We start from the raw sequence: 14,808 nt of genomic DNA, 5'->3' as shown, positions 1-14,808 counted from the left end.
TGAATTTAAATCACTAGAGTTACCTGGCTATAAATCCCCCTGCGGACTCTCTTTTCACAGTGCCTTCTTCTAGTTTAGTTCATAGGTTTTTGGAAGTAGTTGAAGTTAAGCTGCAGAAAGCCCCTCATTCCGGACTTCAGACTTAGGTCAGCTTAATGACATTGCTCAGGTCTGGGAAAAATGTCATGCCCCATGTGGCATAGTTAAGCTGACCTAAGCCCCGGTGTGGATGCCATTAGGTTGGTGGACAAATTCTTCCACTGATCTAGCCTCTCAGAGAAGAATTTGCTACAGAGACAGAAAAACCCCTTCTGTTGCTGTAGGAAGTGTCTGCACGACAGCAATTTAACCACACTGGTATTTTGATACCAGCATAACTGGAAAACTCTTCCATGTAGGCAAGCCCTAAGAGAACAGAAAACCACCCTTCTGAGGAACAACGGAGCCAGAACGGGGCACTTTCCCAGCCTTTAAGGAAATTAGGACAGGAATAGCTACAAGTTTAAGGTCCCTCCCTCTCCCTTCCCCCCAGCCCCAGCCTCAGTTGCTCAGCAACACTGCCTTGCAAACACAACTCTTAAAAGGTCAGGGTGTAGTGCCCATCCTGAGATGATTTAAAGTCTCATAAGTGGAAATCAACAAGGCCTGGAACGGACCCAGTTCTTGTTGGTGTATCGAGTCAGGGCAGGCCATGCAGCAGGAGTCGATTGGTCGCACGCTAATGGATTGGTGCCCTGGCTGTCTCTACTGCCCCAGTGGGGCTGCTACTGCCAGCACCACTCAAATTGATGCGGCTTTCCAGGTGTGTCTATTTATAGCAGACACTGCTGAGCATCAGGAGAGTTTTCAGGATGGTGCTGAAATGTTATGGCAAACTGCATCCCTCCGTCTATGGTGAACAGCTGAGCTTAGTACCCTGAACCACTCAGCAGCCACTATCACAGCTTCAGGGCTGCAGCGTAGATTATCAGCGCTTCAGACTTCTCTGACCCACCCACGCCAGGGAAGAGCTGGTGGATCCAGATAGCTATGTCCTGGCCCCTGGCCAGTCCTGACTCATACTACACCCCTGCTACCTAGACACTGCCCAGGCCTCAGGGACCAGGAGCTCCTAGAGTTGTGCTCTGGAGCACACAGGGAGTGAAGGCCCCCTGCGCTGGATCCTAAGGCTGGGCACTTCTGGAACAGGCAAGTAGGTGATGCTGCAGGCAGAAACCCTCGGCTTTGTTCCACGCTTTGTTGGGAGCCAGTCAGGTTTAGGTTGGGTTTAGGAGGAGGGTTAGGTTGAATCATGACTCAAGTTCTACCGTAGATTCTAAGGCACCAAAATCTTCCAACATCCCCTCCAATCTCACGAGATCTGCTGCTCTGGTGAGATTCCGGCCACCTTTGGTCCATGCTTGATGCCTAAGGCAGGCTGCATTTGAAGCTCAGCTAATTCACTGGCGGACAGTAAGCCATGCTAAGCAATGTTATCAGCCTGCACAGCAGTCATAGATTCAGTCAGGAGCAAGCTGTGCCACTACTGCTTCTAGGCCCTGGAAGAGGTCAGCGGCGGGACTGCATGGGAAACTTCAGCTGCCATTGGCAGCATCTGTGTAGCAGAAATCTGCATGCTTAAAAAAATCCCATTGGCAGCCATATACGGTATTTCAAATCTGATGGCGGCTTAAAATTAGCACTGGGTGAGCATACACAGCACAGATCAATGTTTTTCTACATCACAGTCACATTAGCTTATTTAGAGCTCTTTCCCTATCTCCTTCCCAAGACACACCTCCTGGTTTGCACCCCTAGCTCCCGATGACTTCAGCTGAACTTGTGGTGATGCTGCATTTCTGAAAAATCAGGTCCTTGCTGAATATAGACCCTCCTGCTTCTCCATTGAGCCTACCATCAATAGGGCTATTCTCAACAGAAACCTAGAATTCAAGGGATCAAGGATCCAATTTTGCCAATTCCCGAGCACCTTCAGCTTTCATTGAAGCCAAGGTGCTGAATGCTCTCAGTGCAGGAATGAGTCCGAACTGTGATTGTTGTGCACACTCTGCAATCAAACTCCTTTTGCTGCTTTCCAAATTATAGGACATCTTTGTCAAGCCAATGTGACATGGTATGTTTCCACTAGAAATAACAATACAAAAAGAGAAGCGTTTATCCAAGCCCATCTTCTCTTGCCCTCATTTGAATGTTGATGGCTCAGGTGCTTTGGAACCTGCATTTACACCACCTTGATTCTGGTTTTGAAAAGCTAAAGATGCAGATAGGTGCTTAGAAGGAGAAAGTGCCTCGTTGTGGAACTCCCATTGAAATTAAGGTGCTTTGGAAAACCCCGTTTTCTATCTGCATCTCTAGGCACCTAAATATCTTTAAAAATTGGGTCCAAAATGCCTTGCCCAAGGTCATATGTGAATCTGTGGTGGAGCGGGAATTAACCCATGTCTCCAGAGTACCAGGCTAGTGCCCTAACGACTGCATTATGCTTCCTTTAATCGGCTACCTTTCAGACCAGTGCATCACAGATCACATTACACATTTGAGAATAAAGTGTGGAATCTACCAAACAGAAAATTAGGAGTATTCTTACAGAATTATGTAATACTCGTTAGGCTTCATAAGTCTAACAGCTGCCCAAGCTAATATTCTACTAGAACATATATAATGTACTGCATTAGTTCACAATGCAATTATAGAATAAGATACGGAAAGAAATCAAGCTGTATAGGCAAAGTTTTCAAGTGAGATTTGAAGAAGGCTCAAGAGATGCAGGGAGACTGTTTGAAATGACATGAGCTGCAGGGGCAAAGGCGCTCTCACCACCATTAATAAGATTGTGAAGGAAGGAACCCAGAGAAGCACAGGCTGTACACAAGTGCTGAGGTGCAGAGAGAGAGAGAGAAGGGATCTTTACTATTCATGAGCGCACCTGCAGAATGTGTACTCGAATATAGCCCCTGACTCTCAAGGCAGTCACTGTCTCCATTCCATTTCTACCCCATTTCAAATAAGAGCGGGCAAGTTGCACAACATTAAAATGAATAAACCCTGCATAGCACAACAGTAACTAAGGTGATTTCATGAGGAATATACAAGCTACATTTGTGGGGGGGAGGGCGGAAGCCATCTCTGCTTGCACATATTTATTTTGTGCTTTTTGATTGTCCATTTACTGACAGGTCGAGTGCAGCAAACCACTGGTTGTAAATTACTTACATGACCTTCCCTGTTTGATGACATTACAGCCAGTATGTCAGTTACCCAGAGCTCAAATATAATTTCATTTATATCATCCATCATCAACATCCTGCAAAGGTGCTGACAGCTTTTAGTATTAATGCTACTGTAATCAAACATTGTAGCAGAGTTGCTGGGTGGAAGATGGATACTTATTTAAGGCTTAGAGAATATTAGCATTTTAAGTTAGTCCACAATGTGTCCAGAGCCGTACTAGACAAATGAGAACAGTCACCCACAATGAATCACATCAGTAACAGTGTCTTATTTTTATATTTCTTCAAGATACACATTTTTTCCCCATCCTGTATCTAACTAGTACCCTAGGGATCATCAGCTGGAACACACAGCTACCTCACCCATCTGGCATTGGCTACATCAGTGGCAAGTTGCAACTCCTGTGTTTGTTACCTCATCCTTCCAACCTAGTCCAACTCTCTGCATCCTCCTCCTATTGCAAACTACCTGCCTCACAGGCTGTGACCTCTCTAAGGCAAGGACTGTCCTCTTTGCTCATTGTCCACAGAGTGCCTAATTCAACTAGGCCCTGATCCCTGACTTGGTCTCTTAGATGATACAGTAACACAAATAATCAATAATAAGTTAAACAGCTCCAATATCCTGTCACTAACAGCTGGATACATCAGAAGAAAATGCAACATGTCTCACCCCGGGTACCAAATCTAGCTGTGTGATAACATACCATGCGGAATAGGAGTTCCTCCTGACCCCTGTCACTGGTTAGCTTATCACCGAAGAATGAGGACTGGTAACAGGGGTGGTGTAATTGCAGATGTCATTCGTCAGATCAGGATTTAACCCATTTTTTAAAAGATCTCACACATTATGCATTATTTCTTTAATTCCTTCCAGGAGCGGCGCCAGGGTTTCTGATGCCCTAGGCGGACGGCCATTTCGCCGCTCCCCGCGGGTCCGGTGGATGTACCGCAGTCATGCCGGCGGACGGCCCGCTGCTGGAAAGGTTCCAGTGGAGCTGCTGCAGTGACGCCGGTGGGCAGTCCGCTGGTCTAAAGGCTCCGGTGGACCTGCCGCAGGCATGACTGCGGTAGGTCCGCCAGAGCCTTTAGACCAGCGCACCGTCCGCCGACATGACTGCGGCAGCTCCACCGAAACCTTTCCAGCAGCGGACCGTCCGTCAGCATAACTGCGGTAGGTCCACCGGACCCACGTGCCGCCCCCCACCCCCGGGCAAAATAGCGTCCCCCAAAAATTCTGGTGCCCTAAGCCATTGCCTAGGTCACCTAAATGGTAGCACTGCCCTGATTCCTTCTCACTCTTAGATATGCTTTTATTCTCCTTATCCTCTGTGGTAGAGTCATGTCTTTGCTTCCCTCTCTCCCCCCAAAAAAAAGCAAAACAAAAATGTGCTTCTCTGCAAGCTCCACTTTCAAAGCCAAAGAACATACGGTTTTCAGAGCTAGCAGGAGGAATGCAACTCCTTACATGGTTTCACTCCCAGGCTAGAGGAAGGGGCTGACACTATGTCATCTTTAAGAGCTGTTCTCGGCAGCCAGGAATTGGCAGGGTTATATTGGCAAGCATCTCATGCAGAGGCTGCTGATCAAGAAAAGCATTGTCCTTGCAGACTAAGCAAGCTAATGTGCACGAGGGAAAATTCATCTGAAGCTTCATTTGAGGGGAAAAGAGGAAAACTTGTTTTGTCAAAGTACCAGTGACTCCTTCCTGCAGTTTTGCATGATCAGTAAAAGACTCCTACTTCAGTTTCACAATCCTCCCTTTGCTTGAATCTCACTCCTTATAAGCTCAGACTGCATGGATTCCTTGCATCATGGATGTCTGCTACTGACCGCAACTATGTATAGCAAGTAGAGAAATTATGCACATTTATTACCTCGGTATAAACACTGGCATGAGACAGTGATGGTATGGGTGGAAAATGTTTGGCATATATTAAGTTCAGCCAAGCCAAAGAACATGTATTCATGCTACTACAACAGCACGATCAACCGAGAAAAAAAGCATTCTTGAGTATCTTTTCTCATGGATTCATCAGAAGTGTTTATAAAGCTGTATTTATTAATATGACAAAAGGTAAAAATAGTGCTTAACACCCATTCATTTTCTGTGAGCAAGAAGTTTGCATGAGTCACCTAAACCTTTTATAACTATGGCTAGAACTAATTTATTTGCTGATGCCTAAAGCCAAACACCTTATGGGCAAAATTCTCCTTTTAGATCCACAGAGAATCTTGACTCAAATACTCTGCTCTCCCTCCCAGTAGGAACTGTCTATATGCAGGAATCAAGAGCACCCACTGTTATAAGAGACTGCTGACTTGTACCTAGATAGTAGGAACTATGCAGCAACACCAGAACCATTTTCACTTCTACAGCATGTTCTAACTCAAAGTTCTGGGTAGTGCTGCGCAGAAGGTATTGCCTGGCAGCCCACCGGTGGCAATGGGAACATGGGGTATTGTCCACCTTTGTTTGGGCACCTCAAACAACACAGGCCACTTGTAACTGGAGATGCACAAGCCTTGTCTCCACTAGTTAAAGTCTGCAACCATTTCCTACCATTGCTAACACCGACACAACTCTACCAGCATTAGCAATGTTGGGAGCTCGTGGCCCTTGGCCTTATAAGCATTGTGTCATTGAACCTGATTTAGAGCAGCTCTAACTGGCACAGTCCTTAAAATGCCAGTGGCACCAGTACACTAGCGCTCCCAATATCACTAGCACCAGTGCAGCTTAATCCTTTGGTTGAGGTTTGGACATATCTGCCAGAAATATCAACACAAGAAGTGGCAAGGGATTTTGGGTGCCTATTTTGAGACACCCCAAAGGGGCCTGACCTTCAGAGAGTGCTGAGCACCCACTCTCTGAAAATTCAGCTCCTTTTAAAATGTGTCAAGCTGGGCACCACAAAAAATTGAGGATGCAAATTTACTAGTTACATTGAAAACCTTGGTCCATCTAGATAAATCAGCTAGGCTGCTTTAAAAATCTCAACCTATATGCTTAAAAAAAGAAAGACACTAAACACTAGGGACTCAAGACAGAGCTGTGCTAAGCAATAACTCACTTGCCAAATTGACTGCAGTTGCATTTTTAAATCACTTTGTGCTCAATGGTCCCACTATGTGTAACAGCAATGCCTTCTTATCATGCAAGGAGTGAAAAGCTGAGCCCATGGAACCCAAAGAAATATTGCTAAATGGAAAAATAAATCTTTCCATCTTCTGCCTGCCCAAGTGATCTATGACTGTCTTCTTAAATGTGTAATTTTTCACTTTAATAATCTAAGATTAATTAGTTAATGCTAGTTTTTCCACAGTAGAAGCACATATCTCACATTACAAATTACAGACTAGATTGTGAATTTCTTCCTTATATTGGCAAGTAACTACTAAATTTTAATTAATTTAACAAAGACAGATCCAGATCTTATGTCGACATTCCTTAATAGGTCTGTTTAAGTGAAGCCCTTACTGCTGTTTAAATGTAGTTTTAGTATTTAATTCCTTGCTTCCTTAAACCGCAGCATTAAACTAGTGCATAGTACTGCACATTGTAATTGTGCTCAGTTTCAGAATGTATCTCATAATATTGTGTCAACACACAGTACGACAGAGCGATGCAAAATATCTTAAGGACACTATGTATGAGAATACTACAAACTCATGTAATAGACTCATTGAAAAACATTGTTAACAGTGGAAGTCCTACCAAAATAAATGGTCTTGGCAGGCAAGTGAAGCAGGAACTATTTAGTTATGAAAAGAAAATCTAAAATATACTCAAGTTTCAATGGGTATTTATTTTACAACAGGCCTAGGATTGTAAACAGTTTTATTTTAATAAAACAGAATTGTTGTTCAATGGAGTTATATAGTGAAGGAAAATCCACTCTCTCCCCTGTTGTAAAAGTCTCCTAATTGAAGGCTATCCTTAAATCAATCATTAGAGAACTAATATACTTTTCTGCTTTAGTTCAGTTGGTTAAATTGGTCAACAATGGGCAGTGACTGATTTCATGAAAATTAAGTGCTTCTTTATGAAACATGCAGGATTTAATCCTGTATGCTGTAGCTATGTAGTTTTTATGGCAGTGTGACTTCAGCTTCAAACTATTCCAGTATCTCACGGGTAGCCCACTGTACATAAATGTAGGTTTCTATTAAAAGCAAATCTTTCCTAAGTAGCTATTGCTGGATTTTTCCTTCCAGCCTAGGGATTAAAGGGATTCTGCCTCCACAACAAAAACCTCTAGGGTGACCAGATGTCCCGATTTTATAGGGACAGTCCTGATTTTTGGGTCTTTTTTCTTATATAGGCTCCTATTACCTCTCACCCCTTGTTTTGATTTTTCACATTTGCTGACCAGTCACCCTAAAAACCTCCAATGGATTAAATAAAAGAAAGTGATGACTCAAGAATGCTATGGCAAAACTGAGATGTTCAAATGCAGCACTGCTAATGAGAAGAACATTTGTCAGGTCATTCATGTTTAGCATGAGCATATTGAAATCATAGATGTCCACAGCAAGTTTTCCTCTGGTTCAAGGAGAGGAGATTAAGTATACAGTGAAAGTGAAAATTTCCAGCTGGAAAAAAGATTTTTAGGTTCAGATTCAAGTAGTTGATATTTTAGTTCCTTTCCCTCACAATTACATGACAGCTTGCTATTTTTATTTGTGGCTGTTGTTGGTTGGTTTGGTTTTTAGTATAATCATAGCTTGCTTCCCTTCTCACTTAATCTTTTCATTCCCTCCCTCTGCACACAAAACACGACACATTTTACCACATGGGAAATGTCTCCTGTAAATGCTGACATTTTTTAATTGCACTTTAGTTAAGTACCACAGAGGATAATGGTGGCCAATGCAAGTTAGGTGATACCATCCAGAAAGAATTAATGCATTTAAAAAAAAAAAAGTCAAGTATTTATTTTAAGAGTTTGCAGAGACTGTTGCTAAAGAAAATTATGTATTTATTTTAAAAAATGAACTGAAGTACAATTTTAGGAAATATTTGTTCATTACATTTACATACAAAGTTTAAAACTGGCTTATTTCAAAAGTGTTCCTTCACAAAGAAAAAAATGTTAAGTTCACATGCACCTTACTGTTTTCTACATTCGCCACCATATTACACCTCCGAACAATTTACAATAATAAAAAGGATAACCTGTAAATGCTTTAGACATAGACATTTAGTATGAACAGCTGCAATGTAAAAGAAACCCTGATTAGTAATTTGATTTCACTGAGACAAATGTAGGCTTGTAAAATAATAAGGCACAGTTCTATGAACAGGGAACATGGCTTGTTCTTTCAGCAACACAGACTGCAACTAGATGGCTAATTTATAAGGATGTTATTTGGTGTAAAGTAAATGCACTCCGTTTAAATGCAGATAGAACAATGTTCTCCTACACAAGACTGTTCTGAGGAGCCAAGTGTTTTGCATATTATGGTGGGAGTTGTAATTAGAAGCTATATTTAATAGGACATCAGAAGAGTTTTATACCAGACTAGATAAGGATTCTTCTAAGGGAAGTATGATTGATATATATACACACAAACACGTATATACACACACACACGTATACATAAGTTTAATCTCTCTGCCTCCTTATTAAAAAGAGCAGCATGATAATATCATTGAAAAGAGCAGGGGTACACCTTGTGTATCAGAACTCAGAGCCCAATTTTCACAATTGCAGAGCACCCAAAATTTGTATGGAAGTTTGAGAGCTGTAGGTGCACAGCAGCTCAGCCAGGCAAGTGGGGAAAATCAGACCCACAGGTCTGTCTATTAAAAAAAAGTTTTGGGTACACAGCCTCTGTCTTTAATCTTGTTACATAGTGCATTAATGTACTGCAAATATTTCCATATTATTTTGGCTCTTCACTTCCATTATCGCATTAAAGACTGTCAGGCAGGGAATTGGCATCTCTCTTTTTCGACACAGAGCTTTGGGTGCAGAATCAGCCTTTTGCTTGTATGGCTGAGATTAGTAAGACACTGCTGAGGTCATCACGTATGTGTTTCACAACCAAAATAGCCATTACTAACGGTGGGGTGGATGGTTGTGGTTTGCAGTGCGTGTCTTTTTAAAGGGCCCAGGGTTTATTCAGAGGTAGTTTTCAGTGAATCACTGTAACGAAGCACCAGTAGTGTCAGTTTACCATTAAAAAGATACTAGATTTTTTTTTTTTACCTGCTCCAAGTCCAAAGGGATCACAGTCAAAGTGAACTATACCAGATTTTGACTAACAGACCCACAGTTCCACAAAAATTCTCTCAGAATGCAAACCCCCTTTAAAAATGCCTTCCAATTAGTTTAGATTCTTAAATTGTCACTAGACTAGAAGTCTCTCTCAAACTAGGTAAGAAGAAAAAACAAAAATTCTAATAGTAACTGCAGCATGTGAAAATGACAACTGTATGGAATGATCAATATAAATGTGAAAATAACACTTTTTCAATAATCAGTATTAGTAAGAACAAACCTATTAAGGAACATAACATAACTTTAAGTACTAAATGGAGGTTGTGTTTAAATGTTTGTGTTTTATCCTAATCTGTAATGGAAGATTAATACTCCACTGCCCACTTGACTTTTAAAATAGAACCATGTTTATCCTTGCATCTTGGATAGTCATATTAAGTTTGCCGCAGTGTAAAAGTAAACAGTTGTATGTCACATGTGATGCTTATGTCTTATTATTCAGTAATTTAAATTAAAAATATTGCTAAACTACATTGCTACAATCCACACTTCTTAAAAGAGTATTTAAAAAACACACAATAAACAGCCCGTATTATTTACAATACAGAGACTACATTACGTGTTGTAAAACATAATGAACATTATAAGGAAGTTTTAAAAATGAAGTTTGGACTAATCCATTACAAATTCTTAGAAATTTGATGTTATGGTTTTACTATAAACCTCAATAAATTACATTTGTTTTGTGTTAGAGTCAGAGGTGAACATGATTTAAATTACAGTAGAACCTCACTAATGTCTGGGAGACCCACTGGGATCTTGCTGATTTGCAAAATAGAGAAAACAACAGAGGACAATGCACCAGTACCAACAAAAAGCTACTTTTTTCCATTTTAAACACACTTAACATACTAGGTGATCTATTTTTCCTTATCTGCTACGTCTATACAGACAAAGGCCCTTATCCAACAAGGTACCTAAGCATGTTCCTGATTTTAAACATGTGAGTAGTCCTAGTTAAACGGGACTACTCACGTGCTGAAAGTTAGGCATGTGATTAGGTACCTGGCGTAACTGGGGTCAAGGTGAACACGTTTCTGGTAAAAGCAGTGGCATTTTTTCTGCCATTTGTTATATTTCCTGCTTTATAACACACATTTCAAATGACAGCACTGTATCTGTACAAGAAGTGTAACATTAGAGGCCATCTAAACTGGTAGCTACGGTATTCTTGGTTATTAGGAGAAGTGACACTAAAATAATCTTGTTTCATGCAGTATTTTATTAGATCAAAAACCTCTGGCATCCAGGACCATGTTCATTGCTCTCTAGAGCAGACACTTGTTTTCTAGTGCGTGTATGGTGCCTTAATCCTTAAAGGGCGTTTGTAGGTGCTTTCATAATATAAATAGTAATAATGATAATTTGTCCTCATAAACGTCATAGTCTCTCTTTCATTTGTCTTGAATATTCTTCCATGGCTCCTGTGGTTGTTTCTCCAAAGATTTCATTTGCATTGCGCAAATAATTACTCTTGCTTCTGAAGATGCTCCGTATGTACTCAATTCAGCTAAAAACATAGGCATCTTATAGCACTTATTAAAGTGTGCTTGCTTGACTTTCCATTCAACTAAAAATTACTTTAGCCAGCCATTTGAGGAAGATTGCTATAAAGTGCAACATGACCATATAAGGACCACATGTAGTGGTATTTGAGACATATTAACCAATGTATGGATAAATGCTTAGCTGCATTACTTTCAGTTAATGTGATTATTAAGTTTCTTGAGGAAAAGTTACAACAAAATGTAAAAGGCCATGTACTGTAGAACCCTTAATATAGCCAACTTCCTGGGGTGGGGGGGAGTTTAGAATATAGAGATTAGAATAGATATATATCCAATTTGTGCTCTGTCTTCTTGAATGTTTACAATGGTATTTACCAATCAATTTGAGGGCATTTGCCACCACCATTGAGCCTGATCCAAAGCCCCATTTTGCCTAATTTTGGTCCTGACCCTGAGATATACTGACAAACTTGCAGGAGTGGGCCTTTTATCAAACATTTTACGGATAAATATAACTAAATGCAATAGAGCAAAAAATGCATTTCCATCATCTCAGAAAGAGTCTGGGATTTAGCTGTTTGGTAAATATATCTTGCAAATCACACCAGTAATTCCTTTGATTATGTAACCAAGCGTTTCCCTGTTTCAACATAAAACCTGCTCTAGAGAAACTTGTTAAATTTAAAATGCTCTGCGTGTAAAAGCTTTAAAATTGTATTTAAAACTCTGTTCAGACACTTGGCAAGGGATCACATGTTTCTGTAACTGAATCCTCCCGGACTATGGGGCTCTGAGGAGTAACAATCTTGAAAAGTTGTGCTGCTGTCTCTATTGGTCATAACAACGTTTCACGTTCTTGCCAGGAGGAGAGAGAGAGAGAGAGAGAGAATATATCTGAAGCATACAAAACAGCATCTGAGGCATCTCATTCTTTTAGCCACCTTCTAGGCCACTGCTAGAAACAAAGCAACTCTCCCCCCATACAAACTTTCATTTCAATATTAAATTTATTACTCTTTACCAAATCTGACAATTTGTGTTTAAAAAGATTTCAGGCCACTCTTTCAGTGACTAGTCTCTTGTCTCACACATAACCTCTGGTTACAGTCTTGACCCTTAAAAATTCTACTTATCTAGCAAAAAGGAGTGACTATTTTTAAAAGGATTTCAATGTTATTCAGTGGAATTCATTCTGCAGGATAGAAAAAAAGATTTTAAGAGGCCAGTACTGTAAACATCTCTAATGACAAGGGTACTTTATTTTGGCTGGGCATCTTCATTTTGGGAGGAACGGGGAAAGAATCGTTAGCAAAAGTGTACATTAAATTTAAGTCAAAACAATGTTTTCAATAGCCCTGAACAAATTATACTTCATGTTATGGTCCAGTTCTGCTCTTGTGCACGCTGCAACTCCCATTGACTTCAGTGGGGGTAGTGAGTGCATTTCCCAGTACAGAAGTTGATCATAGCAGGTCTACGTACAACTGATGTGTCCCTAACTACTTGTATGGTCCTTTGAAAATCTCAGCCTAAGAAATTTAGGAATGCAGCAACTTGGATCCCTATATGCCAGGAGCCCTCCAAAATGTGTAAGGGGAAGGCATTTTGTAGGGAAGCCAAATCATTCAAATCTAAATTTGCAATTGGCAAGCAACAGTCTCACTTTTTTGAATAAAACACCTGTGCTCTTGACAGTAAATCTGTAAAATTTCATCCAGATTTAAAGAAGTTCACCTGGGGATTGAAAGCAGAGCTCATTCTGTCCAACAGAATACAATTCTAAATGCTTTTTCCTTGCTGTCTTGTGACAAAGCATTTGCTATCTAAAACTGTCCTGATAAGAACTGGTTTGATTCTTTTTTAAACAGTGCTATTAAACTCAACTGTTAAAGCATGTAATCTCACTGACCAGAACAGATGTGTTGACCTATCAAGTGATGTAATATGCACCACACTGCAACGGAAACAACTTGATAAAACAATTAGCCCTTGAAATGTTTATATTTTGATTCATTTTTTTAATACAAGATTTAGTGTTTAATGAAAAGTAAATCCATTAAAAACCTCTGCATTTCACCACCTGGCACATTTCTAGCAGATAATTAAAATACAAGGTATGTATTCTGGGAATACATCATTTTCTATTAACTGACCAGTTTTGGTAGCACAGTGCATAGCGGTATACTGCCATTTGATTCAGATGTTAAATTCGCCCTCAGTTTGTTTGCCACTCCAACGACTGGAGGCAACTTAGAACCTATCCCTGGGAAGGAGCTTGTGTAGTTAGATATCCGTTTACCCACGCTTTTATCAGTACTGGGTGGTTTGAGCATTCGCTTACAAATCCATGAGTGCCTTAAAGCTTGACTTGGAGTCATGCGCGCAGAAGGATCCCAGTTAAGACAATCTTTTAAGAATTCTATAAACGAGGGGTCATCACAGCCTTTCAACGCTGTCACCCAGTCTTTGTTGCCTGGCGCACCACGCATTTTACCCCTGCGTGATCGACTGCCATTGAGGATCACTTTCCCATCTGTATGGGTAGTTGCAGTGCAGTAGCGAGGATGACCCTTGGAGTTGAAGAAGTTTTTGGCTCGCTTGGATTGATCCAAAAGCTTCTGAGGTGGCATTCCAAGAAGCTCCATCATACAAGCCAGTTGGTCTCCCTCATCTTCTCCAGGAAAAAGAGGATATCCAGTCAACAGTTCCACCAGAATACAACCAAAACTCCACATGTCTATGGGCATCCCATACCGACTTCCAAGAATGACCTCTGGGGCCCTGTAGAATCGAGACTGAATATACGTATAGACTCTTTGGTGCTCAAAGCAGCTGGACCCAAAATCAATAACCTTGATGCCACTCCGCCCTTGCTGTTTTAGAAGTATATTTTCTGGCTTCAGGTCACAATGTATGATTTTGTTTTTATAAAGAGCCTCCAAACATTGTAATATAGAGTGGGCAAACTTGCGTACCAGTTGTACACTGAACCCTTGAAATTTATTTCTTTTGATCAGCTCATACAGGTTCATGCTCAGGAGCTCAAAGGTCATACATATGTGGTTCCGAAAGGTGAAACTTTCTAGCATGTGAATAACATTCATGCTGCCAGTTTTATCCTGTTTCTTGAGATGCTCCAAAATCCGAATTTCTTCTGCTGCTTGACGGTGAAACCTCTTCTCATTGCGAACCATCTTTAAGGCCAAATGCTGGTGGAGTTTATGATCATAAACTTTAGCTACTTGTCCAAAACTGCCCTTTCCAATTATTTTAAGTACTTCATATCGGTAAGCCAGATGGTCATGAGGCACATGAATGTATCCACCTTGGTCATCATCATATCCTCCATTGTTGGGGCCACCAACTACTCCTTGCCTTTTTTTTGCATTTGGACCCACAAAGTAAATTTCAGAAAAGTTACATATTTCTTGCTGCTCGTAAGCAGATAACTGATGTTTATATTGCTTCACTGCTTGCTCTGGAGCCTGAGAGATAGCTTTGCGCACTTTTGATGAACTTCCACAAGATTTGGCTGTGCTTAAGCTGTCTATACTTTTATCTTTTGACAGGGAAGGAAGAGACCTTTCAGAACTACTGATTCCTGCAGACTGAAGAGTACTGCTCCTCTTATTGCCAGAGTCCTCAAACAGTTGCTCAACTTTGACCTGACTTCCAGTCAGAGGATGATCTTTCATAGTGAGTTTGTTGCTAGTAACCTATAGAGACGAAAAAAGCCAATCTTAATTTTTTTTTAAATGGATAGAATAAGATTAAAATACCACA

General features: G+C 40.7%; 1 protein-coding gene and 1 long non-coding RNA gene across 4 annotated transcripts in view; one reads left to right on the top strand and one right to left on the bottom strand.

Moving 5' to 3' along the window:
• The first annotated feature begins 1,046 nt into the window (after positions 1-1,046).
• The window catches only part of LOC115650940, a 19,033-nt gene continuing 5,271 nt past the window's right edge, over positions 1,047-14,808 (top strand). The window contains exons 1-2 of one of the 2 annotated variants that reach the window (XR_004000261.1): positions 1,047-1,192; positions 14,595-14,721. This is a non-coding gene — a long non-coding RNA (uncharacterized LOC115650940). The remainder of the gene's footprint in view (positions 1,193-14,594; positions 14,722-14,808) is intronic. The other variant, XR_004000262.1, reaches the window with a different exon arrangement.
• The window catches only part of DYRK3 (dual specificity tyrosine phosphorylation regulated kinase 3), a 23,676-nt gene continuing 16,911 nt past the window's right edge, over positions 8,044-14,808 (bottom strand). For both annotated transcript variants that reach the window (XM_030561631.1, XM_030561630.1), the window contains exon 3: positions 8,044-14,741. In XM_030561631.1, the coding sequence (XP_030417491.1) occupies positions 13,170-14,741 (1,572 nt within the window). In that variant the 3' untranslated portion in view covers positions 8,044-13,169. The remainder of the gene's footprint in view (positions 14,742-14,808) is intronic.

The sequence above is a fragment of the Gopherus evgoodei genome, chromosome 4 (genome assembly GCF_007399415.2).
Source record: "Gopherus evgoodei ecotype Sinaloan lineage chromosome 4, rGopEvg1_v1.p, whole genome shotgun sequence".
NCBI classification, from domain to species: Eukaryota; Metazoa; Chordata; order Testudines; family Testudinidae; genus Gopherus; species Gopherus evgoodei.
This window is presented reverse-complemented; position numbering and strand designations above follow the sequence as displayed.